Raw genomic sequence first — 25,561 nt, forward strand, 5'->3', positions numbered from 1 at the left:
CCGCAGCTCCTTGGTTCCGGCGCCGCTGGAGGCTCAGCCTTCCGGGTTGGCTGAAGGAAGAGAGAGCGGCCTCCTGGCCTGAGCGTTGTTCCCGCGGCGGGCGGGAAGCAGACCCTTCTCCAAAACTCGGGGCTCCAGCGACCCCTTGACCGCAGCGGCATGGCAGTCCCAGGTGAAGCCTCCCAGGAGGGCGCTGACGTCCGAGCGGGGCCCGACGGGGTGGGGAGGCGCGCCCCAAGGCTGCTTCAGGCGGAGGCCTGGACATGTCCACTTGGGTTCCCCGGGTAAAGTTCCCACCAGGTCTCGGGATGTCAGGAGCCGCCTCTCAGAGGCCAGGCCGGGAGGCGCGGTAACGAGGCCCCAGCAGGAGGGCGGCCGAGAAGGCCTGATCCTAACCCACTTAGGTACGGCCCCGGGAAGTCGCCGGGGTGAGCCGGGCGCGTGGGGTTCTGCTCGCTGGTGTCTTAACACGCAGACACGCAGTCACGCAGTGGCCTCAGACCCCCCCCCTCCCCCGGTTCTGACTTTGGCCGTGCCTCAGTTTCCCCTCACTGAAACGAAGCAGCGTGTTGGACCCGAGGTTCCCTCCAGGTCTGTACCCTCCCCCTCCGCAGCCACCTGCTTCCGTAGAAGTTGCTCAGGACTTTGCCCTAATTTGCACCAGATGCTGCAAAGCCCTCCTGACACGCAGAAACCCCGACTTGTTCCGCCTTGCCCTTCACGCTCCTAAACTGACCGGCTGCCTTTTCTGAACCTTACTGGTCGCATTACGCTTTTCTATCAACTTGGAGATTGGGAAAGAACTCAGGAGTTTTGGGAGAGGACGTGGGCACTACTAGGTGCCACAGCTTAGGAGAGACAGACACATGGAGAGCAAGAGGGGACGCTACCGTGACATGGTGGGGCTCCCACGGAAAGGGCTCCAAACGGTACAGGGGAAGCCAGAAGGACTTTACAGAGCAGGTGGTATTTAAGGTGGGATCTACAGGTTTGTAAGAGGAGTGGAGGCGAGACTGGGTGCCTAAAGAAGTATGTGAAAGGAAGAAAAGGGTTTGTGATGGAAATCAGAACACACACCCAAAAAATCACACAGCTAAAGTCCGCCAATGGTTTACTGTGTATCAGATATGTGTCAAACACTGCATTTGATGTAACACTCCCGGCCACTCTGGCAAGTGGGGTTGATACTCCTGTGTTAAAGATGAGAGAACCAAAGATCAGAGTAGCAGCATGTGTAAAATAAGATAGCTAATGAGCGGCCCCTCTGGATCCGCTCCTTGGCTCTTTCAACTTACACTGGCTGGCTGGCTCTCAGCCGCCACGGAAGCCTGGACGTTATCCTACGTGCCCACAGTGCCCACAGTGCCCACTGGAGGAATGCCTGTTTGGTGTCAAAGCCACCGGTTAGAAATAACACAACGGGAAATTATCATAATGCCCAGCAAAGGTGTAGTCTCGGTAGGTAAGAGATGCCTTTTGGGTGGTAGGATCATAGGAGTTGGTGGTTGGTTAAATGTGGGCGGGTACAAGAGGGGTTAGAGCTGACGGCCTGGGAGAGGGTGCCCGCCCAGGTGGAGTGTGTAGGCTCTGAAGGACGGGCTGTGGTCAGGCAGAGGGAATGAATACATGCCAACATCGTAAGAGAACAACCCGTTAGCACGCGTTCATCTTGCTACAGATCAAGCTGGCCCTGCAGATGACGGCTTCGTGTGGCGGCATCCAAAGTTGGCCTGTTGTCACTTGTTTCCTGACTTGAACAGGCTTTTTGGCAGCCATATGGTATTGGCATGCCAGGGGAGAGGCTGTTTTAGCCAGTGCCTTCCTAAAACCTGTCTGCCGATGAAAGTACTGCCTAAGGAAGGCCACAAGTGTGTTGGTTGTAAAGCCCTTTGTGAAATTCCCTTAAACTTAGACCAGTGTTAAGATATGCTAACCTTCTTTCAATTGCAAAAAAATGCATCAAAGTACAGTAACCTTCATTGGTGCCATTGAACTAGATGACAAGACATAGATAAACTGTTTAAGCCCTGGAAAAATGGACATAATAGCCATACAGTGCTATAACAGTACAAAGCAAGTTTCATTACGAAACGCTAGAGAGAAAATGCTAAGATAATTTCTTGGGTGATTGATCCAGTGGATTAAGGGGAAACAGGTGCTGTTGGAATCTTTCAGGTTATTGTGAAGGAAGACAGTTAACGGTGGGTGCAGCTCGGTATGCATGATGGCACGGGGTAATGAAAGTGCTTCTTATAAAGCCACCCAGAAATCAGCCTAGTCCGGTCCATGGTTATGACCTTTCGCCAACTGTCCAGAGCGTGCTGGGTAAGCTTTCACCATATTGGAAGTAATAGAGTGAAATCTTGTGGACTTTGAGGCACGCCCTACACTCTAAGTTATTTGAGAAATAACATTTTCGAGTAACAGTTACAAAGAACTTAGGAAAGAAAAACAACAGCAACAAAAAGGAACAAAAATTACAAAGAACTTTTTTCTTTGAAGATGAAAACTGTGAACAACTGTGAAATTGTTAAAATTGGGTCTGACATGTCTGGCAGTTATTCGCTATTCCCCCATAAACCTTTTGACCAGACCCAAGGGGCAGTAATATGTTAATGATATGATTGGCATTTTGGGGTGGTTTTTTTTTTATCCCTTTCAATGAAGTCCTGCTTAGGCAAGGTAAGGAATTTTTTTCTGTGGCTTAGTTAACATTTTGATCAGGATATCAAAGAGACTAAGAATTCTAAGACACACTGTGATATTTTCTTGGTCACAGAAGTGCTCTGAGTGGCTATACCTGTGATTTCAGTTCTCCAGTCATTTCACCTTCCTGAGCCCGGCTCCCTGTCCCCGCAGTGCAGTGAGTTCACTCACCCTCCTGAGCCCGGCTCCCTGTCCCCGCAGTGCAGTGAGTTCACTTCACCCTCCTAAGCCTGGCTCCCTGTCCCCACAGTGCAGTGAGTTGGCTTCACCCTCCTGAGCCCGGCTCCTTGTCCCCGCAGTGCAGTGAGTTGGCTTCACCCTCCTGAGCCCGGCTCCCTGTCCCCGCAGTGCAGTGAGTTGGCTTCACCCTCCTGAGCCTGGCTCCCTGTCCCCGCAGTGCAATGAGTTCATTGACTTCACCTTCCTGAGCCTGACTCCCTGTCCCGGTAGTGCAGGGAGTTCGCAGGGAGGGTTCCTAAGGCCTCTGAAGTGTTGCAGTGGCAAAGCTGCCTGTCTGCATGCGTGAAGTGTGCTCTGAGCGTAACCTAACCTGCTCCCTTCCTGTTCCTGTCACACCCCATCCTGTATAGTGCACGTTTGCAGAGCTCTGCCTTGGCCTGTTAGGAAAGAGCCTTTCCACCCGTGTGGCTCTGCCTTGGCCCTACTGCGTGGGCCATCCACACCCATGGGACAGTCCCGCTCTGAGCTGAGCTCTCCCCGGCACTCCTTCATGCTTCCTAATGCAACTGTCAGTCTTGCAGAGCACCTGGAACATTCTGGTGTTTTAAGAGCTGTGGGTACATTATTATCTTATATTTCATACCCTGGGATATGAAACAAAAGAAACCTCGAAGATTTGTTCCTGAATTCATCAGTTACTAAAATTTTGTTTAAAATGTGCACTGTAACTTCTCTAAAAAATTTTCGTATAGAATCATTGTACTGTGTCAGAGAAGGCATTCATAACAATGACTTTTTAGAAAAAAAACTTTTCTTTGGGATTTGTGTGAGGAAGATTTTTGGGAAATAATTCAGTTACAAGTTATGTTTTAAACATCAAAATGTATGGGGTCCATCTCTTAGTTTTTTCTAAACTTAGTTTCCCATTTCTGAAGTAACAGGTATTTTGTAAGTAAGGAAGGCTTTAAGTTTGTGATGGTTCAAGTTAAGGCTTTTCAGCTTTGTGGTGGCACAAGCGAGATGCGCCTTCAGTACAAACTCTAATTGGAGTTGTGATCTTTTCCGTAGTAATATCATAGTTTGCTGCAGCTTGAGCCATGGAGCCCCCGAGTAGCTGAATCATCACTGGTACTACAGCGTAGCGTGTTTCCAGGCTGTGATGTTTGGCACACCAGGTGTATTAAATGCATGTCTGACTTAAGATGTTGTATCTTAAGGAGTTACGTGTATATAAGACCTCCCTTCTCTCATATAAACGACAATGTACCACAAGCATCATTCTGCAGCTTTTTTGTCTTTAGGATAGATCTTAGATATGATTTTGTATCATAAAAGGCCATATTCATCTCTGCACATCATAATTTAAGCAGTTCACAATTGGTATTTGAATCATGTCTGCCCTTTTACTGTTGCAAATGATGCTTTAGTACTAAGTCAGTTCATATTTGTGCAAGTAAGTTGGGAGGATTAATTTACAGGTGCAGAGCTGCTGGATCTTAGGAGTGCATCTGTTGACAGTCCTGATAGATTTTTCCAGCTGACCTTCTGTAGAGACGATACAGAAGCATCCAGAAAATCCCTGTGGGGGCCTGTGCTGTGGCACTACAGGCTAAGCATCCACCTATGCTGGCATCCCGTATGGACACCTGTTCATGGCCTGGCTGCTCCACTTCCCATCCAGCCCCTGTTCATGGCCTGGGAAAGCAGTGGAGAACGGCCCACATCCTCGGACCCCTGCACCCGTCTGGGAGACCCGGAGGAGGCTCCTGGCTTGCAGCTTCTGATCAGCTCAGCTCAGCTCAGCAGGCTGTTTCAGCCAGTTTAAGATCTCCCTGTCTCCCCTCTGTGGCTCTACCTTTCAAATAGAAGTAAAATCAGTCTTTATTTTTAGAAAGCAGTGCATGATAAAGTTTTCATGATAGGTGTTTTTTACAAACTCTTTATAGGCTATTTGCATACAATTTTCTTGACACCAGAATGTATTTATCTGTTAATTCTATTATCCATGGACTTTTTGAAGTCATTTTGTACAAAACTAATTTAAACTCCTGCAGGCACTATACAGGCTTATCTCTCCCATTCCCTCCACAGCCTTTTCAATCTGCTGCACTTTTCAGTGAAAATGGAATTCAAGGATAGTTTTAATGTCATTTCACTTATAAATAAGAATGAGCATCTCTTTCAGTTTTTGTTTTCTGTCAACTTTCTGTTCAAGTTCTTTGCTTGTTTTTTTTTTTTTCTTGCATTTGTCTTTTTCCTAATATTTTGCCAGATTTTGTAAAGTAGGGAAATTTGTCCTTTTCTGGTCCTATGATTTGGAAATACTTGCCCCTAAGTTTTTATTTGTCTTTCCAAAGTGGCCATTATTCAAGAGACAGAGTTCCCATCTGCCCGTAGCTGGGCTTGGGCAGGGGCGGGAGCCTGGAGCCTTGATGCAAATCTCCCTGTGGAAGGCCGCGGCCCAGCTGTGTCAGTATCTGCATCTCCAGGAAGCTCCCAAAGATCAGATGCAGGCTCTGTTCCAGCGAAATGCCTGCCTACCCCTCATGTGTCTTTTGAGACTACTTCTGGTGGGTTTTGCCATTTGGGTATTTTTAGGTAGTCTAATTTCTAAAACTACTTAGTGACTTACATCGCAGGCCGTGACTAGACAGGAAAGCTTCAAGGGGAGCAGCCTTCCCCAACTTGACGGGGAATTGGAACAAAGAACAGCATGGGCTGGGGATGGCTAACTCAGCCGAGTAAGGACTCACAATTGAGTTTCACAGGGATATCGGGTCCCATTATATCAGCAGGGTTCTTCTTCCAAATAACAGATGGGATCTGGGTAATTTCAGCAGACAGAGAAAGATACCAGGGAGCCCACTGCATCAGCAGAACCTGTCTGGGAAGGCTCAGGACACAGAAGGGGCCCGAGGAACCACATCTGGGCTTCTGAGCAGGCGGTGCCCTGGGGAGAGCTGCTGGAAGGTGACCCGGGCTGCGGATTGAATTAAGCATCCCAGCTTCATGGTGTCACTTGCCTCAGATTGAGTGTCCCAAGCAGAAGCGTTTAGTGTGCCAGATAGCCACGAAAATGAAGGCCAGGTGAGGCTGAAGCCATTCAGCCACGGACCAGCGAGGATGTAGTGGGTACGAACTTACTTCGCTTGGAATTCTTGCTAAAGTTGCCTTTTATGTCAGAGTTTGAATTTTGTTACAGTTGTCCAATCAGAAAGAGTTTCATGTTTTATTCCTTCTAGAAATATCAAATGATTGGAGGATGAATTCTATCAATACCTTTTGTAATAAGCAAGCTCAACCCTAATGTATGCTGCAATGAGATTATTCTGGAACTGCCCGTTGGAGCAGGGTTTTAGTGTGGTATTGGAACACTAAGGGTGTGTTTAGCAGTTTTGTTCAGTGTTATTCAGCATCTGTGGGTTTCTATGGAAACAGACTTAATGGCAACCTGGATTCTCTGAGCTTTTTTTTTCCCTACATGCATGTAGTTAACTTCATAATGAAAGAACCTGAGGTTGTATTACGAATCCGGTTTTCAACCACAGACAATGGTACTACAGTAAAAACCCGCCATGTTTGTGTGAAAATGAGATTGGGACACTGTGCAAAACCTCTCTCATGACATGTTTGAAAAGGATCATATGTTAACTTTTACACAGATGCTTGGGTTAAAAAGGAATAAATAGCACCGTAAGTCTGGGAGCCCAGCTTCCACATGCCCTGCCGTCCTGGGTGGAGCAGGCCCGGGAGGGTTGCTGCGTGACCTGCGCTGCGCTGCGGGAGGAGGAGGCTGGGAAGTCACGGTGAAGCCTTTGCTCTGGGGGTGGATGGGTGCACTGTGCACATTGGGTCACGTGGAGGTGCTGAGCATGTGAGATGGTGTCTCGAATGCTCACACGAGGCTCGGATGGTGGCGTAGAGTTTTCTGCATTTACTAGTGTTTTGTCGGATGAAAGTCGTATGAAGCCCAGATTGTTTCCTAACATATGTATTGTATTAGTATAGTATTTGCATTGGGTGTGGGGGATGCTCGAAGGTTTTTTTTTTTTTTTCTGCTATCAAAATACTTCAGACAGGGAAAGGAACAGAACTGGCAGGTGACCAAGTGGACCTGGCGACGGGTGGCCTGGGCAGCCTGGGTGCCCTCTAGGAGGCTGCATGTTTAAAGCAAGGATTTGAGCAGAACAGCTCAGTAGCATCCATGGTAAAGCAAAGTTAAGATTCGGGACAAAATAGTGTTGTAACTTCTTAGCGTTAAATATGTTATCCTACATTTTTTTTTTCTTTTAAATGTAGCATTGCTTTTTAAAAGCAGCTTGGTATATATACTCCATGTGTTTTAATGCATACTTAGGTTGTGCTGATGCCCCTGTTTGCAGGGTCTCCGTGTTAGATGCCCTTCATTGGGGGGGAGGGGGGATAATTCCATGCTGCAGTATTCATTGATTGAAACCACTTTCAGAGGTTAAAATGAGTTTTAGGTACGTGTAAGCGTGTAGTGGAATATTACTCCGTCATTAAGAGGAGTAAATTTGTGATATATACTGTGACATGATTGAACCTTGAAAACAAGGAAAATAAGAGGCAGAAGGACAGTGATTTCCCCATTTATGACTTACTTAAAGAGAATGATTAAGGGTGTTTTCATATGTTAAATTTTGCTTTCACTCACATGTTGTCTAAAACAGTATCTAATTGTGTTTTAGGTTGCAACAAGGACAGCGTGAGAGCAGGCTGTAAGAAGTGCGGTTACCGTAAGTGCCCTACAAGCTGAGTCCTGTGGGTGGCCCTTCCTGGAATCTTTGCTTCTTTAGGCTCTGTGTCCCAGCGTCCCTGCTCAGGGAGCCTCTGTGGGGCCTCGAGCCCGATCCGGGCTTGCTGCCGGCCTGTCCCATTCTGTGCTGTGAGCCCCTGGGACAGATGTCATGAAGTCGACGCGATGAAGAGAACATTAGTACAAGTGTATATTTTTAAAGTACATATGAACTGATATTTATCCTTTTAGATACTATTAGGTGAAGAAGTAAAGTCAGTAAAAAAACTCTGAAGGATTTTCATTTACCTACCTCTTTCATAAGGATATAATTATTATTATAATTCTGAAAATTTCTGTTCCTGGCCAGAAGCTTGATTTAAACAGTTATTAATCTTAATAATTAACATAATGAGAAGAGGTAACCATGTATAAACAGTATTATACATTTGTAGGTTTGTACTCTAGTTGAATCTAACAGATTCCTAATGTGTTACTAACAATGGTAACAGCAACCTTTGGTTGCATTCCTAAGTTGTCTGGAGACCAGGCAAATGATCCTGGGTTTTTTATAAAACCCATTTCTGAAAATTATTTAGCAAAGTAAGAGTGAATTAACAAAAAAAATTTTGTTTTAAGGTTTATTTTCTTTTTATTTGAAGGAGAGAAAGAGAAAGGTACCCTGTCCACTGGTTTGCTCTACAGATGAGCCGATCCAAAGCCAGGAGCCAGGAGCTTCTTTCCTGGTCTCCCACGCGGGTGCAGGGGCCCAAGGCTTTGGGCCGTCCTCCGCTTTCCCAGGCCACAAGCGGGGAGCTGGATGGGAAGTGGAGCAGCTGGGACTAGATGCAGCATGAGTTTGGGATGCTGATTCTCCAGGTGGAGGACTACCCTGTTGAGCCACCACGCCAGCCCCAAAACAAAAATGTTTCCTTGCTGGAGCACGTGGTAGAAAAGCACTCAGTACATGCATTTTCATGACAAGGATCCAATACAAGAATGGCAAGAGGACAGATGATGCACTGGTTAATACAGCTGTGTATGGAAGTATATAAAACATATGCCCATGTGCATAAAAACAGAAGACTGTACTTAGCATTCAAGAAATGAATGTGGAGACATCATTTTTGTTTTTGAATTTTGATTTGTTTCTGTGTTGCCAACTTTCAATCTTTGCTAACCTAAATGTCTCAGTCCTTCTTGAAAACCGTAGAAACCTACTGTATATAGGAATACTATATTTACTTCAAAATTGTAATGGATTTTCAAGTTTCTTAGCTAATAGCAGTTTTCTGTGTGGACATCTTTTAAACTAAGACTTCTTGGAAGACAGTTAACGTACGTATTGATCTAGTCCTCCCATTGCTATTTTATTGCCGATAATAACAGAAGAATCTATAGTAATTAGAATTTTTAGGAGAATTGCAGTCTTTTCGGCCCTTTTATTCTGAAGATTTTTCTGTTTTTATTGGATAGGAAGATCTATGGAGAGGAGAAACAGAGAGAAAGATCTTCCGTCTGCTGATTCACTCTCCAAATGGCCACAACAGCTGGAGCTGAGCCTATCCGAAGTCAGGAGCCAGGAGCCTCCTCTGGGTCTCCCACACCTGTGCAGGGTGCCAAGGCTTTGGGCCGTCCTATGCTGCTTTTCCCAGGAAACTGGAAGGGAAGTGGAGCAGCTGGGGCACTAACCAGTGACCATTTGGAATCCTGGTGCTTGCAATGTGAGGATTTAACCATTGAGCCATCGCACCAGGCCTGAGAGGTAGAATTTTTTCGGTGGAGCCAAGTCAGCCAATAATGTAACAGTCTTCAATTTTATCTTCTGCTTTATCATTCAGATTGTTAGATTTCATTATTGGATTATCAAGCAATTTCTAATTTGTCTCCTGTGAAAATTTAGTAATATTTTTCTTCCATTTTAAATTTATGTCTCTGCAGCTCTTAGAATAAGATCTCCACAGTTTACACACCTTTCTGATAAAAAGCTAGCTTATCTTTTATTTACATTTGGAAGCCAGAATCTTCATATTACTCATAAAAGGTCAAAGGTCAACAAGACCACGTATGACAGCTATAATACAAGGCTCCAGAGTGTGGGAATTCTAAGCTGCCAAAGACATTGCCCCTCTGTTGTTGTGAAGACAGAAGCTTAGACTGTGGAATTTAAAGAAATTTTTAAAGCTTGGTGGAAAAACTTATTGTACGTTTCAATAATGGACAGTTTGTTCAAAGTTTCGAGATCAGGACTAATCTATTACTAAATAAAGTGAGCCCCTCCCTCCCTCCCTCCCTCCCTCCCTCCCTCCCTTTTTCTGGTAGGATTTCCTTGGCAAAATTAGAAGGAAATATTAGATTGTGTGATCAGCATTTAATGAACCTTTTTTGAGGTTGGCAACTTGTGAGCATGTCAGTGTCCCAGGAACACAGCCTTTGGCCACAGAGTAAATGCTGCATATAATTATAATATTTATCAGAAAATACGGTTAAATATTTAACCCTATTTTAAATATTAAGTAGGTTCAGTGTAACAAACATAGTAGTTAGACATTTGATCATAACAGCAAGAAATACAAATAGATACGTGAGACTGCTTTGAAGAATTTATGGGAAGTGTTTTTTTTTTCTTAAGATTTGTTTATTTTTATTAGAAAGTCAGATTTATGGAGGGAAGGAAAGACAGAAAGATCTTCCATCCGCTGGTTCACTCCCCAAGCGGCTGGAAAGGCCAGAGCTGGGCTGATCTGATCCTAGGTCCCCCACGTGGGTGCAGGGTCCCAAGGCTTTGGGCCGTCCTCGACTGCTTTCCCAGGCCACAGGCAGGGAGCTGGATGGGAAGTGGAGCCACCAGGACTAGAACCAGCACCCATATGGAATCCCGGCACATTCAAGGAGAGGATTTAGCCACTAGGCTACCGCTCCAGGCCCTTTAAAATATTTTTGTACCTTTAGCATTTTAACTTCAAATGCCACTCTGTTGGTATTTGTCGAATCCTCACCTTTGCTCGTGGTTGTGGACAAGCCACATCCACAATGCATGTGCAGTACTTCATAGTTTGCTTCTCCAGAGATGGGGGATACTCCATCTGAAATGAGTAAAGCTGAATGAGTGTGGGACACAACCTGCCCCATGTAGCCCTTACTTCAACATCTTACTTATTTTAAGCATTGCTTCAGTGGGAGCCACTTGGATACAAAGTTAACTTGAATAAAGAAAAAATTGTCTCATCAGGGATTCTGATCAGAATGGCAAGCTGAACTACCTTAGAAAGTCCCCCGCCCCTTTCGCTCCAAACGCAGGTCCTGGAGAAAATTAGTGATAATAACAAAAAACACCCTAGCTCAAACTTATGAAAGGGAAATCACTTGGTACTACTAATATGGAGGAGCTCAGGCCAGAGCTGGTAAAACAGGTGCTCCCAGACTCGATTGTCTTGTGAACTGGTTAGTGTCATGGCCCAACCTAACATGGTCTGCCCCCCACCCCAACACTCATTGGCCCTACTAGGCATTTCCCCAGCCGTGGTTTTCATGTGTGCTGGTATGCAGTGTTGATGCCAACAATCCCAATTCAGGTCCTCCATATGGGCCCTGTCATTTACCTTCAGGTGTGTTTGCCAGGTTGGTGGAAGCCTTCCTCACCTGCCATGTTCTTCCTCAGCAGGCCTTTCTCCTGTGCATCTGCAGACCCCTTCCCTGAGCAGACCAGAGCCCCCTGTACCCGCTCCTCTGGCAGCGTGCCATGCCAGCCTGGGGCCTGTCTGCCTACCCAGGGCCCATTCACACTCACACGTGGGTCCCCAGGCTCTGTGCCAGCATCTGCCCCCACATATCTTATAAATAAATAAAATAGCAGGTGACTGTGGTGGCATGCTGGTATAATTAGCACAAATGTTGGTGTTAACCAGGCTCAGCATGCCCACCAGCTACTAGCTACTTTTCTCAAAGCAGTGTAACTCTAACAGTGTCAGCACTGAGGACATTTGGTTTTTAAACTATTTTCATGTGTTTGCAAGATACATGGGATAAAATGCAAGACCCCGGGTCATGCACAGGCAAGGTGGGACTTTAGGAAGAGTTTGTGTGGTGTGAGTCTAGAATTTCCCTTCACCCTCCAAGGAAGAGAACCTGTAGTACAAGCTGACCCAGAGTTGTGTTGAGTCATTAGGTAATCAGCATTGTTTTGTTTTGTGGGTTTTTTTTTTAACACAATATCATAATGTTTCCTACAAATTTTGTTTCCATTTTTGTGTCTCAAAGTGCATTTACAAATGTGTGGAGTACACTTGGCTTGCATGACTGTTAGCACTGATCAGTGATGGTTACGAAAAATCTGATTGTAGGCACCAGGGGCCATATACAGCTGCTGAGTGCAACATTCCTAATAGCAAAACCCAAGGTGCAGCATGAGTTTCCATCAGTAGCAAGATAAAGAAATAAGTATTTTTATACAGTAGAACACTGGAAATACTTTGTAGGGGCAGTAAGAAAATTGCGTGTCCTTAATTTAGCTCCGTTACATACGGGATTCCAGCATTGTAGGTGGCAGGCAGTTTAATCCCCTGCACTACAACGCAGGCCCCGCCTGAATAAATCACCAAGTGTATTTAATGGCAGAAATAAATTACAGGATGACAGGAAAATTAATTTGTTTCTTTATTTAAAAATGCAGACTATAGTATTATTTGGTGAAGGCAGACATCAGTTTCAATGCAGTTATTTCTGGGGTCAGAAAGAACATAATAGCATGGTAACAGGTTTCAAAAGGTGATACAAGTTCAGGAGGCAAGATGCATGCTGTATCTACAGTTTGTCATTCTCTTGTTTGTTCGTTCATTCTGCTTAGCTGGCCACCTGACCTTTGAGTGCCGCAATTTTCTCCGAGTAGACCCCAAGAGGGACATAGTTTTGGATGTCAGCAGTACAAGCAGCGAGGACAGCGATGAGGAGAACGAAGAGCTAAACCAGCTGCAGGCCTTACAAGACAAAAGTAAGAATTCCTTCTTTATGTCATCGGTTCAAAATGTTTCTAAATATTGTTGTATTCTATTACCGTTAAGAGAGCCTTTATGTGTTCGGTCAGAGCTGCTATAGAGGTAAGGAAATAGTTACTTTAATGTTGTATTTTGCCCAAGATCTTTGGGCTGCCTCTGATTCCACAGCCCAGAAGTTACTTTATTAGTTATTTCTTTCTCGTTAAACTACAAAGTGTCACTTTTCAAAGTCTGAGTTTCTAGCCCTGTTCAGCGACTTTTTTGTTTTTTTTTTTTTTAAAGCATAACTTCCAGAAAGTAATTCAAGCACTCTGAAGTTTGGTTTCTTTGTGGGATAACAGAGCTAGCTCTTCACCCCTTCGCCAGTGTCAAGCCTTGAACGGTGGTTTCAAGCATGCAGGTTAACCGAGGCAGGGGCAAAGCTGACGGAGTTCCAGGATTGTCCACACAAAGCCACAGATTGTTCTTTCTACTGCAGAGCCCACTGTGGTCCGGATTAACACAAGAAGTTTCTGCAAAAGAAAGTCAATTTGGTCAGATGGCTTTGTAGTGAATCCCAAAGTCAGGAAATGTCATGGCTCCAAAACGTTTTTCTTTCTCAAGATCATTTTGGCTGTTTGGGGTCTCTGTACTTCCAAATGAATTTGCAGATTGTTTTTTTTTTTTTTTCTATTTCTGTTTTTAAAAAAAGTGTTATTGATAATGCATTTAATCTATAGCTCATTTTGAGTGCTATGAACGTTCTAACAAAATTAAGTCTCTGAATTCCTGAACATACAATGTGTTTTTAATTGTGTATGTGATCCAACATCTTTCAGGTAATTTACAGTTTTGGTGTAAATGTCTTTCACCTCTTTGGTTAAATTTATTTCTTACTATGTTTTATGCTACTATAAATTAGCTTTTTAAATTCTTTTTTAGCATAATTTATTTTTACTGTAGAGACACAACTGATTTTTGTATACTGATTCTTACGTTACATATTTGCTTGATTTGTTTATTAGTTCTGACAGTACTAGTGTTTTTCATTTTATATAGTCGTGTTACCTGCAAAGAGACAGTTTTGCTTCTCACTTCCCAATTTAGATGTCTTTTAATTCTTTTTCTTGATTAGTAGCTTTGAGTAAAGCTTCTAATATAATATCAAGTGAAAGTGGAAAGAGGAGACACGTGTTCCTTCGTATAGACAAAGCTTTCAACTTTTCATCTTTGATGTCTTAAGTATAAGCTTGGCATACTTCATGCGTTCTTTATTACATTAGTCTGTATTCCATCTATCACCAGTGTGAGATTTTTATCATGAAAAGCTGTTGTCTTTTATCAGATGGTTCTTCTGTATCTGCTAAGGTGACCATCTGGCTTTTCTCTTTCCTTCTGGTAATGTATATCACGTATGTTGAGATATTACTGCATCCCAGCGTAAATTCCCGTTGGTGTTAGTGTCTGATCCTGCTAAGGTGCTGCTCAGTGTGGCTTGGAATCATTTTCTTGTGTGTTTGTCAGGATTGGTGCCTTAGTTTTGTTTCGTTGAGGTGGCTTTGGTGTGGGGTGATTGTGGCCTTGTGAAGTTAGTTTGGGAGTACTTCCTCCAGCTTAATTTTTTTGAAATGTTTTGGGTATAGATTCGTATTAAGGCTTTTTTTTTTATGCAAGTCTTTTTTTTTTATTCTTTTTATTTTTTTAATTCACTAATTACATTGTATTATGTGACCCAGTTTCATAGGTACTTGGGTTCTCCCCACCCCTCCCCAAACCCTCCCACCATGGTGGATTCCTCCACCTTGTTGCGTAACCACAGTTCAAGTCCAGTTGAGATTCCCCCATTGCAAGCATATACCAAACATAGAGTCCAGCATCTTATTGTCCAGTCAAGTTCAACGGCTTCTTAGGTATACCCTCTCTGGTCTGAAGACAGAGCCAGCAGAGTATCATCCCGATCAATTAAAAGCTCCAACATACCATCAGCAAAAATTTACATCATCATGGAATTAATTGACATAGTAATGAGTAACCAATATGGTAAAAGTAAATGCGATTTCTTATCCACCTTCTGTGACCACCTCATTGACATTTCAATTTTGGTTTATACACAACATATAACATTCATAACATAACTTGTTATACATAACATCGTGTCATCTTAAATTAAGGCAAACATGTGGTATTTAACCTTTTGGGATTGGCTCATTTCCCTTAGCATTATGGTTTCCAGTTTGGCCCATTTGGCCACAAAGAACTGCATTTTGTTTTTTTTAGTAGCTGAGTAGTATTCCATGGAGTAGATGAACCATAGCTTTCTTATCCAATCCTCTGCTGATGGGCATTTTGGCTGCTTCCATGTTTTTGCAATTACTGATTGTGCTGCTATGAACATAGGAGTGCATGTTGGTTTCTCATAAAACAAATGTTCTGGATATAAAAAAGACTGGGGTAGCTGTCCTAATTTCAGATGAAGTGGACTTCAATCTGACACACATCAAAAAGGACAGGGAAGGACATTATATATTGGTGAAGGGACTGATCCATCAGGAAGTAATTACCATTGTGAACATATATGCACCAAATTCAAACGCACCTAGCTACATGAAGCAATTACTTACGGACTTAAGGGGAGACATAGATATGCACACAATAATAGTGGATGATCTTAACACCCCGCTAACAACAATAGACAGATCAACAAAACAAAAACTCAACAAAGAAACAACAGAGCTCATACAAACAATAGAACAACTGGACTTGGTAGACATTTATAGAACTTTTTATCCTAAGGCCACAGATTATACATTTTTTTCAGCAGTGCATGGCACCTTCTCCAGGATCGACCACATGATAGGACACAAAGCAAATCTAAATAACTTCAAAAAGATAGGAATCATACCATGTACCCTCTCAGACCACCATGGAATTAAATTGGAAATCAGCAATTCAAAATGCTCCAGGAAATACAGAAACTCTTGGAGGCTGAACAATATGCTATTAAACAAACAATGGATCAGAGAAGAAATTAAAGATGAGATCAAAAAATTTATGGAAACCAATGAAAACTCTGACACAACATTCCAAAATTTGTGGGACACTGCCAAAGCAGTGCTACGGGGTAAACTCATCGCAATTGGAGCTCATGTCAAGGCCCAAGAGAGGGGCCAAATACAAGAACTAAACACACATCTACAGGAATTGGAAAAACAACAGCAGAAGAGCCCCACACACAATAGGAAACAAGAAATCATCAAAACAAGGGAGGAAATTAATCAGATAGAAATAAAAAAAACTATACACAAAATCAATGAATCAAAAAGCTGGTTTTTTGAGAAGATAAACAAGATAGACACCCCACTGGCCCGACTGACAAAGAAAAAACAAGAGAAAGCAAGAATTAACAGCATCAAAGATGAAAAAGGCAACATAACAACAGACACCCCAACCGTTAAGGCCATAATTGGTATTAAGGCTTTTTTTGTTTTTTTTTTTTTAATTTTAAATTCATTAGTTACATTGTATTATGTGACATAGTTTCATAGGTACTGGGATTCTCCCCACCCCTCCCCAAACCCTCCCACCATGGTGGATTCCTCCACCTTGTTGCATAACCACAGTTCAAGTTCAGTTGAGATTCCCCCATTGCAAGCATATACCAAACATAGAGTCCAGCATCTTATTGTCTAGTCAAGTTCAACGGCTTCTTAGGTATACCCTCTCTGGTCTGAAGACAGAGCCAGCAGAGTATCATCCCGATCAATTAAAAGCTCCAACATACCATCAGCAAAAATTTACATCACCATGGAATTAATTGACATAGTAATGAGTAACCAATATGGTAAAAGTAAATGCGATTTCTTATCCACCTTCTGTGACCACCTCATTGACATTTCAATTTTGGTTTATACACAACATATAACATTCATAACATAACTTGTTATACATAACATCGTGTCATCTTAAATTAAGGCAAACATGTGGTATTTAACCTTTTGGGATTGGCTCATTTCCCTTAGCATTATGGTTTCCAGTTTGGCCCATTTGGCCACAAAGAACTGCATTTTGTTTTTTTTAGTAGCTGAGTAGTATTCCATGGAGTAGATGAACCATAGCTTTCTTATCCAGTCCTCTGCTGATGGGCATTTTGGCTGCTTCCATGTTTTTGCAATTACTGATTGTGCTGCTATGAACATAGGAGTGCATGTTGGTTTCTCATAAAACAAGTGTTCTGGATATATTCCTAGGAGTGCTATTGCTGGGTCATACGGTATGTTGTATTTGAGTTGTTTAAATGTTCTCCATACTGATTTCCATAGAGGCTGTACCAGCCTGCAGCCCCACCAGCAGAGGAGTATGGTTCCCTTTTCCCCACAACCTCGCCAACAAGTGTTGTTGGTGCTTTTATTCATGTGGGCCAGTCTTACTGGCGTTAGGTGGTACCTCATTGATGTTTTAATTTGGATTTCCCTTATTGCCAGGGAACTTGAGCATTTTTTCATATGTTTATTTGCCATTTGGGTTTGTTCCTTTGTGAAGTGTTTGCCTATTTCCCGTGCCCATTTCTTGAGTGGCTTGTTTGTTTTGACATTTTGGTTGTTTTGTAGCTCTTTGTATATTCTGGAGATCAGCCCTCTATCACCTAAGTCGTGTGCGAAGATCTTCTCCCATTCTGTGGGTTGCCTTTTTACTTTGTTGATTGTTTCTCTAGCTGTACAGAAGCTTCTTAGTTTGATGAGGTCCCAATTGTTTATTTTGGTCTTGATTTCTACTGCATTTGGAGTCTTTTTTAGGAAGTGAGGGCCTACCCCTAAGTGTTGCAGTGTGTTTCCAACATTTTCTTCCAAAAGTTTGAAGGTTTCTGGATGTAGGTATTAAGGCTTTTTTAAGTGTTTTGATAGAATTTATCAGTGAAGTCATCTGGTCCTGAACGCTTCTAAATTGGGGCATTTTTATTGATCCGGACTCCTCACTTTGAATGTTTGTTTCCTATTTCCTGTTTCTTCGTGACTCATCCTATGTTGAGTGTCGGGGTTTACTCACGTCTCCTAGTGTGCAGCTTGTTGGCTCTAGGTGCCCACTGCCTTCTCTCCTCATCAGTTGTGATGTCTGTCCTTCCAGTTTCCACTATCATCTGAGTTTCTCTCCTTACTTACTCTAACGAAAGGTATGATGATTTTAGCTTTTTTTTTTTTAATTTGATCAAAATGATTATTATTTGTCTAATCTGTATCTCATTTATGGTTTTCCCCTAACTTTTCTGCTGATGTGTGGCTGAATTTGTTCCGTTTACATCTTTGAGACATGACTCTGATTGGTAAGAGTTTCTCAGTCAGTATAATTTTTCCTCTTGGTACTGTTTTTGCTGAATTCCATAAATGATATGGTTTTTTTTTTTTTACACTCAATTTCACTAATCCTTTATGTGTTTAGATACTCTGTTTTTGAGTGTGTTTTTGGTCTATGTAATGGTTGTCAGTGTTGTTCTATTGGTCCCTTTATCATTATAGAATACCATTTTCTGGTGACAATTTTTAGTCTAGTTTATTTTTTCTGGAATAGCTTGGCCACCTATGTTCTCTCTTGGTTATCATTTAATAGAAAACATTTTTCCGTCCTGCAACTTCAGCCCATGGCCGAGGGGGCGGGGTATCTACAAAGATACATGTATTTACTTGAAAGACAGAGTTAAGCAGAAAGAGGGGAAGAGACATTCTATCCCTTGACTTACTCCCGAAATAGCCTCAATGGCCAGAAGTGGTATGGTCCAAAGCCGGGAATCTGGGAGCGTCCCAGTGTCCCGCTGAGTGGCAGGATCCTGAGCACTCGGACCGCTGCTGCTGCCTTCCCAAGTGTGTTAGCATCTACACCTTAGTGGAAGAGCCAGAACCTGACCCTGCAACCATTTACCCACTGCGTCACAATAGCAACCCAGCCGATGTATTCTTAAAGCTAAAATGAGCCTCTTTCAGACAGTGTCTGGTTGAATCATATCTTTCATCCAATTACCAATCTCGTTGGTTTTGTTTTTTTAAAGAGTTACAGATAGGGCTGTTGGCAGTGGCTAAAACAAAGTAACCCTCTGCCTTGCAGCAGTAGCAGCACTCCATATGGATGCCGATCCACGTCCTGGCTGCTCCACTTCCCCTCCAGTTCCTTCCTTATGGCTTGGGAGGGGAGGGGAGGGGAGGATGGCTAAGTCCTTGGGTCCCTGCACCAATGTTTCTTTAGGTTTTATTTTGCTTTTATTTTCTTCTTTTAAATTCAGTTAAATATAATACTTCTAAAATCTGTATAAATAAATTTTATAATCAAGAAATATTTGTCATATGAAAGGTATATATACAGAGATTACCTTCTTGTTTCTAAGAATGAAAATGCTTGTAGCTAAATCATGATTCATGGGACACTATTCTATTATGATATTGATCTGTGTTTAATGGCAAGAGGATGTATCGGTTATATATTGCAAAATGTTACGTCTGTAAATTTCAAACTGAAAAAACTTGAATTGTGTGTATTATGCACATATGACTTGAAAAGCTGCATTTTGTTTTTAAGATAAAATACCCAAACCTTCAGCCAGAATAACAAGGAAAATGAGAAAGATTCAAATAAATAAAATTAGACATGAAAAAGGAAACATTACAATCAATAGCACAGAAATACAAAACATTGTGAGAAATTTTCATGAATGATTGTGTGTTAGCCCATTTATAAACCTTAAAGGAATGAATACATTTTTGGTACCTATAAGCTACCCATCAAAGAAAAGCCCATGATCCAATAGTTTTACTACTGAATTCTGTAGAACTTTTAAAGGAATTAATTACAATTCTTTTCAATCTATTCCAAAATACTTAACAGGATGAAAGTGTGCTAAATTCTTTTTTTTTAAGATTTATTTTATTTTATTTAAAGATTTTTATTTACTTTATTACAAAGTCAGATATACAGAGAGGAGGAGAGACAGAGAGGAAGATCTTCCGTCTGATGATTCACTCCCCAAGTGAGCCGCAACGGACCGGTGCGCGCCGATCCGAAGCCGGGAACCTGGAACCTCTTCCGGGTCTCCCACACGGGTGCAGTGTCCCAAAGCTTTGGGCCGTCCTCGACTGCTTTCCCAGGCCACAAGCAGGGAGCTGGATGGGAAGTGGAGCTGCCGGGATTAGAACCGGCGCCCATATGGGATCCCGAGGCGTTCAAGGCGAGGACTTTAGCTGCTAGGCCACGCCGCCGGGGCCTATTTTATTTTTATTGCAAAGTCAGATATATATAGAGAGGAGGAGAGATAGAAAGAAAGATCTTCCATCTATTGATTCTCTCCCTAAGTGACGACAATGGCCGAAGCTGCGCTGTTCCAAAACCAGCAACCAGGAGCTTCTTCTGGGTCTCCCACGTGGGTGCAGGGTCCCAAGGCTTTGGGCCGTCCTCGACTGCTTTCCCAGGCCAAAGCAAGGAGCTGGATGGGAAGCAGGGCTGCTGGGATTAGAACTGGCACTCAAATGGGATCCTGGTGTGTGCAAGGTGTGAACTTTAGCCACTAAGCCACCACACTGGGCCCAGTACTAAACTCTTTTTACAAGACCAACATTGCTTTGACACCAAAGCCAGTGATATAATGCAAAGAAGAAAACTACAGACCAATATTTTTGATGAACATGAATGTAAAAACTTTCAACATAATATTGGCAAGCAAAAAGCAATACTACATCAAAAAGATCATAAGTCACCATCAGGTAGAACTTTTATCCCAAAGGATAGTTCAACATGAAAAAATCCCTGAACATAGAAATTCATATTCACTATATGATCCCTGCAGGCAAAGCATTTGATAGCATTTAACATCCCTTAAAGAGAAACCCCTTCCATAGCCTGATAGAAAAGCTGTATATGACAAACCAACAGCCAATTGCATACTGAATGGGGAAAAGTCGAAAGGATAGAGACTTCAATAAATTGTGCTGGCAAAATTGAACATAGATATGTATGTTTGGGTTATATATACTTAAAATATATTTTTGCTATATATTTAAATACATATAAATGAGGGAATCACTTCAGAACATTGATGTAGGTGTTTCCCTTTTGAATAGAATCGCAAAAGCTCAGGCAACAGAAGCAAAACTGGGCCAATAGGATTATGTCAAACTCGGAAGATTCTGCACAGCAAAAGAAGCCATTAATAGTGTGAAGAGATAGCCAACAAAGTGGGAGAAAATATTAGCTAGCTACTTCACTGACAACAGAGGCTCAACATCCAGAATATATCAGCAGTTAAACACCAGTCAAGAAATGGGTAAAGGACTTGAATGGACGGATCTCAAAAGAAGAAATACAAATCACCAACAGATACATTTAAGCCAAAGAAGCCCACCGCTCAGCATCACTGGCTTTCAGGAAGTGCCCATCCAAACCACAGTTGGGTGCTGCCTCGTTCCTGCCAGAGTAACCAGTACCTGGAAGAGAGGAGTCAGTACGGACAGTGTCGTGGGCAGAGGGGAACTTACTCAGTGCGGGTGGGCTCGTGACTTAAGCCCACTGTGGGAAAAAGCACACACTATGGCCCAGAGGTGCCTGAACTACGTGGTAACAACAACACTGTTCACAGCAGTCAAAATATGGAATTACCCAATGAATTGAATCATTTCATTTGCTACCAAAAAATGGACCCAAATGATATCCCATGGAGTGAAACAAGCAGACACAGAAAAATAAATACCATGTGTTCCTCCTTATGTGGAACTGAAACTAAAAGTGAATCAACAAAACCTCTGTCTGAATGCAGAATGTGGCCCGGGAGAGGCCGAGAGGAATGGAAGGGATAGAAGATTTTGGAATAAGAAAATAAAGGAAACTGGGTGTAGTTCATTAATTGTACTATTATAAAATGTTCATAGGGAATGGGAAGAGGAGTGTATGGGAACTCTATCCTCATGAGTTTTTACCTCATGATTTTGTAAATTTAAAGCTATTCTAAAAGGTAATGTTTCTTGAAAAATGATATACAGTGTTAGCATATAGACTCATTGTGATCTGATTTTTTTTCCCCCTCCCACCTCTCCCTGACAGGAATAAATGAAGATGAGGAAAAGAGAAGAGAAAAAAGCAAAGAAAAAATCAAACTGAAAAAAAAAAGAAAAAGGTATTTTGAAGAACTGTGAATTACATCTTTAAGAACATCAAATAAGCATTTACTTGGACATATATCTAAACTCATGACATGTATTTTGACCTAATGTATGTGAGGTTGAAATGTAAATATTTATATTCTCATATTTACTGCAACCAAGAATTTAATAGAAGTAAGAGTGTATTCCTTCAGATTTTTTAGATCCCCCAAGAACTACTTTTTTTTTTTTTTAAAGATTTATTCATTTTATTACAGCCAGATATACAGAGTGGAGGAGAGACAGAGAGGAAGATCTTCCGTCCGATGATTCACTCCCCAAGTGAGCCACAATGGGCCGGTGCGCGCCAATCCGAAGCCGGGAACCTGGAACCTCTTCCGGGTCTCCCACTCGGGTGCAGGGTCCCAATGCATTGGGCCGTCCTCGACTGCTTTCCCAGGCCACAAGCAGGGAGCTGGATGGGAAGTGGAGCTGCCGGGATTAGAACCGGCGCCCACATGGGATCCCGGGGCGTTCAAGGCGAGGACTTTAGCCGCTAGGCCATGCCACCGGGGCCCAAGAACTAGTTTTTAACAATTAACTTGTTGGAGCCAGTCTGATGACTCAACTGGCTAATCATCTGCCTGGAAGCGCCAGTACCCCATAAGGGCACTGGTTCATGTCCCGGCTGCTCCACTTCTGATCCAACTGCCTACTTGCAGCCTAGGAAAAGCAGCAGAGGATAGTCCAAAGCGTTGGGACCCTGAAGAAGCTCCTGACTCCTGGTTTCAGTTGTTGTAGCCATTTGGAGAGTGAACCAGCAGATGCAAAATCTTTCTGCTTTTTTCTCTAAAGTCTGATTTTCCAGTAAAAATAAATAAATAAGTTTCAAAAATAGCTTCTTAAAAATTGATCAGAATATTAACAAGCAACCTTTTCTGTGGTTAACGAGTACAGTGCCTTTCATGCTAGCATGAATATGCATGTACAAATCTTTCTGTGAGATCTGTTTATTGGAAAGACAGTTACAGAGAGAAGAGAGAGAGAGCTTCCATTCGCTGGTTCACTCCCCAAATGGCCACAAGGGCGGGAGCTGATCTGATCTGATCTGAAGCCAAGAGCTGCTTCCAGGTCTCTCAGGTGGCTGCGGGAACCCAAGCACTTGCCCCATTGTCTGCTGCTTCCTCAAGCATGTTAGCAGGGAGCTGGATTGGAAGCAGAGCAGCTGGGACAGGAGCCACTTACCCATGTAGGATGCCTACACCACAGGAAGCAGCTTTATCCACCAAAGCACAGTGTCAACCCCTATTCAAGCCTTTTTTTAAGGCAGTTGGCCATGGTTTTATCTGGTTTAAATTCAGTTCTCACGAAGTTCTGTAGATTAGGTATGGTTTTTATTCGTTTAATGCTACATGTTAGCACCTGAGATATAAGTTGAAAGTTTTCAAGTATTGAAAGTGAAGTATTGAATATAGAAGCTCATATAAGTGCAGGTCAGAGGGTTTTTTGTTTGTTTGCTTGTTTGTTTATTTGAAATACTAGAGGGAGAGATAAGAAAAGAGGTGTTCCATCTTCTGATGGAAGACTCCCCAAATGGTTGCAACAGCCAGAGTTAGACTAGACCAGGAGTCAGGATCCCGGATTTTCTTCCAGGTCTCACGTGGGTGCAGGGGTTCAAACACTTGGGCCGTCCTCCACTGTTTCCCCAGGTGCATTATCAGGGAACTGGATGGAAAGTGGAGCAGCCAGGATTGAAACTGGCACCTGTTTGGGCTGCAGATGTCAAAGGCAGCAACTTTACCTACTAAGCCACAACACCTGCCCAGAATTCAGAATTTCTTAGTGGATTATTGAATCATTTGCAGTACCACAGCAAAGTGGATTGCTTATAGAAACCACAGGATTACCGTTTGTCTTCCAAATTCTCATAAACTTTTATCTAGCTATCCCTACTTGGAACGTCACAGAAACCATACAGGTCCTAAACGGACTTTTCTCTGCACACATACCAGAGATGGCACCAGCCAAAAGCATTGTCAGTACCAGTACCTTAAATTGTGTCTTTGAAGTTAGAAACCAGGAGCAAAAAGCGCAAAGATGCTCTCAAAATCCAGGACCTTTAAAACAGAGAAGCGGACATGATTTGAGGATAACAAAACTTAAAAAGGAGCAAGAGGATATTGAAAATAAGCTCAGCTGATGATCAGAAGTCTAACCCTGTAGACTGCCAAGGAGGAGAACGAAGGGGCATGTGGAGTCCTTGAGGAAGAAGAGCGGTCGGAGATGCACGGTCACGAGGCAGCACCGAGACAGCCGTGAGATCTCCAAGACGCATGCTTCTATTCTGTGTCTGCCTGCTTGGTGGCTGTCCTGGATTTTCTTAGTTACTTTCTTTTTTTAAGGTTTATTTCTTTTTATTACAAAGGCAGATATAGAGAGAGAGGAGAGACAGAAAGATCTTCCGTCTGATAGTTCACTACCCAAATGGCCACAATGGCCAAGCTGAGCCAATCTGAAGCCGGGAACCAGGAGTTTCTTCCAGGTCTCCCACGCGGGTGCAGGGTCCCAAGGCTTTGGGCCGTCCTCTACTGCTTTCCCAGGCCACAAGCAGGGAGCTGGATGGGAAGTGGAGCAGTTAGGATTAGAACCAGCGCCCATATGGCATCTCGGTGCATGCAAGGCAAGAGCATTAGCCAATGATTTCTAATGTTTAGACCACTGAACTCACTCTTGGGATTCCCCTACTAGCCCTTGGGTACCTGGATCAGCCATAACTGTGTGTATCGTACAGTGCTCAGATAACCCTGTGTGGATTGACAATAAACCCAGTGTGCAAGAGTGGTGATGCCGGGAGTCCAGGGAGGCCCAGGAGAAGCAGCCGCATGCTTCCTTTCATTAAAAAGGTGAAAGGGGAAAAGGAATAAAACAGATGTGCATGTTATGGTTGCTAAGTTTTACAATAGGAATTAAGCATTTGTGAAATTAGGAATAAGTGAAAAGACGTTCATGTAAGTTAATCCAAACAAATTAGAGCACGTTCTTACTGTGCAGTATGTTGTTATATTTTATGAGTTAGTATTCATTCATACTGGGCCTAGTTCATAAAATAAACTTCATCATATATATATATATGGCAAAATATATATTATAAATACATATAAATAACATGTTGGGGAAAACATCACATGTACAAATGAGTAGATATATATATTCCTCATATTCATGTATGTATATATATATATATGACAGATATGGTGAATACACACACACACACACACATAGGAGTAGATTTCAGGCATCCAGTGGGTATCTTGGAATATATTGCCTGTGGATAGGGGAGCTACTATAAGTTGGTCAACTTTTGCAACCAAGCCACAAAATTGGAAAATCAGTATTTTAAGAGAACACAGAAATAAGAAGCACATTTTGGTTGCCTTTCTACCTCTACCTTACTGAAATAAGAATCTAAGTCCACTACAATCGCATTTCAGTATACCTGTCGGTCCTAAGCACTGTCACCAGGCCGTGTGTCTGACTGCTTCCAGGTCACATTCCTCCAGTTCTGCTGAAGAGGACACGTCAAAACCGAAGAAACAAAAATATAAGAAAAAAGAAAAGAAGAATAAATCAAAAAAAGGAAAACACCACAAAAAGGGAAAAAAGAAGAGAAAAAAGGAGAAGCGCTCTCCCAGTCCTAATAGCTCCGAATTCTCCAAAAAGTAACTTGGGACTTTGGCTTGTTGTCATAGCCCAGAATTTTGTTTTCCAAAGTTACTTGTTCTTCCTGGGAATTGACTCGATGGCAACACTTTGTAATAAATCATGGCCTTCCCCAT

At 42.7% G+C, this 25,561-nt stretch overlaps 1 protein-coding gene across 1 annotated transcript; it reads left to right on the forward strand.

The window, feature by feature from the left end:
- Positions 1–25,561, forward strand: SREK1IP1 (SREK1 interacting protein 1). The gene is made up of 5 exons (XM_058680196.1): positions 1–172; positions 7,596–7,643; positions 12,489–12,632; positions 21,688–21,760; positions 25,271–25,561. The coding sequence occupies exons 1-5, from the start codon at positions 160–162 to the stop codon at positions 25,446–25,448; spliced, it is 456 nt and encodes a 151-aa protein (XP_058536179.1). The 5' UTR covers positions 1–159; the 3' UTR covers positions 25,449–25,561.

This window comes from Ochotona princeps, chromosome 23, assembly GCF_030435755.1.
Source record: "Ochotona princeps isolate mOchPri1 chromosome 23, mOchPri1.hap1, whole genome shotgun sequence".
NCBI lineage: Eukaryota > Metazoa > Chordata > Mammalia > Lagomorpha > Ochotonidae > Ochotona > Ochotona princeps.

Excerpts from the sequence above, each read along its gene's own strand:
- SREK1IP1 (XM_058680196.1), top strand. Across the intron at positions 7,644-12,488 it reads CTGTAAGAAGTGCGGTTACC|CTGGCCACCTGACCTTTGAG; the intron begins GTAAGTGCCCTA and ends CATTCTGCTTAG. Across the intron at positions 12,633-21,687 it reads GCAGGCCTTACAAGACAAAA|GAATAAATGAAGATGAGGAA; the intron begins GTAAGAATTCCT and ends TCTCCCTGACAG.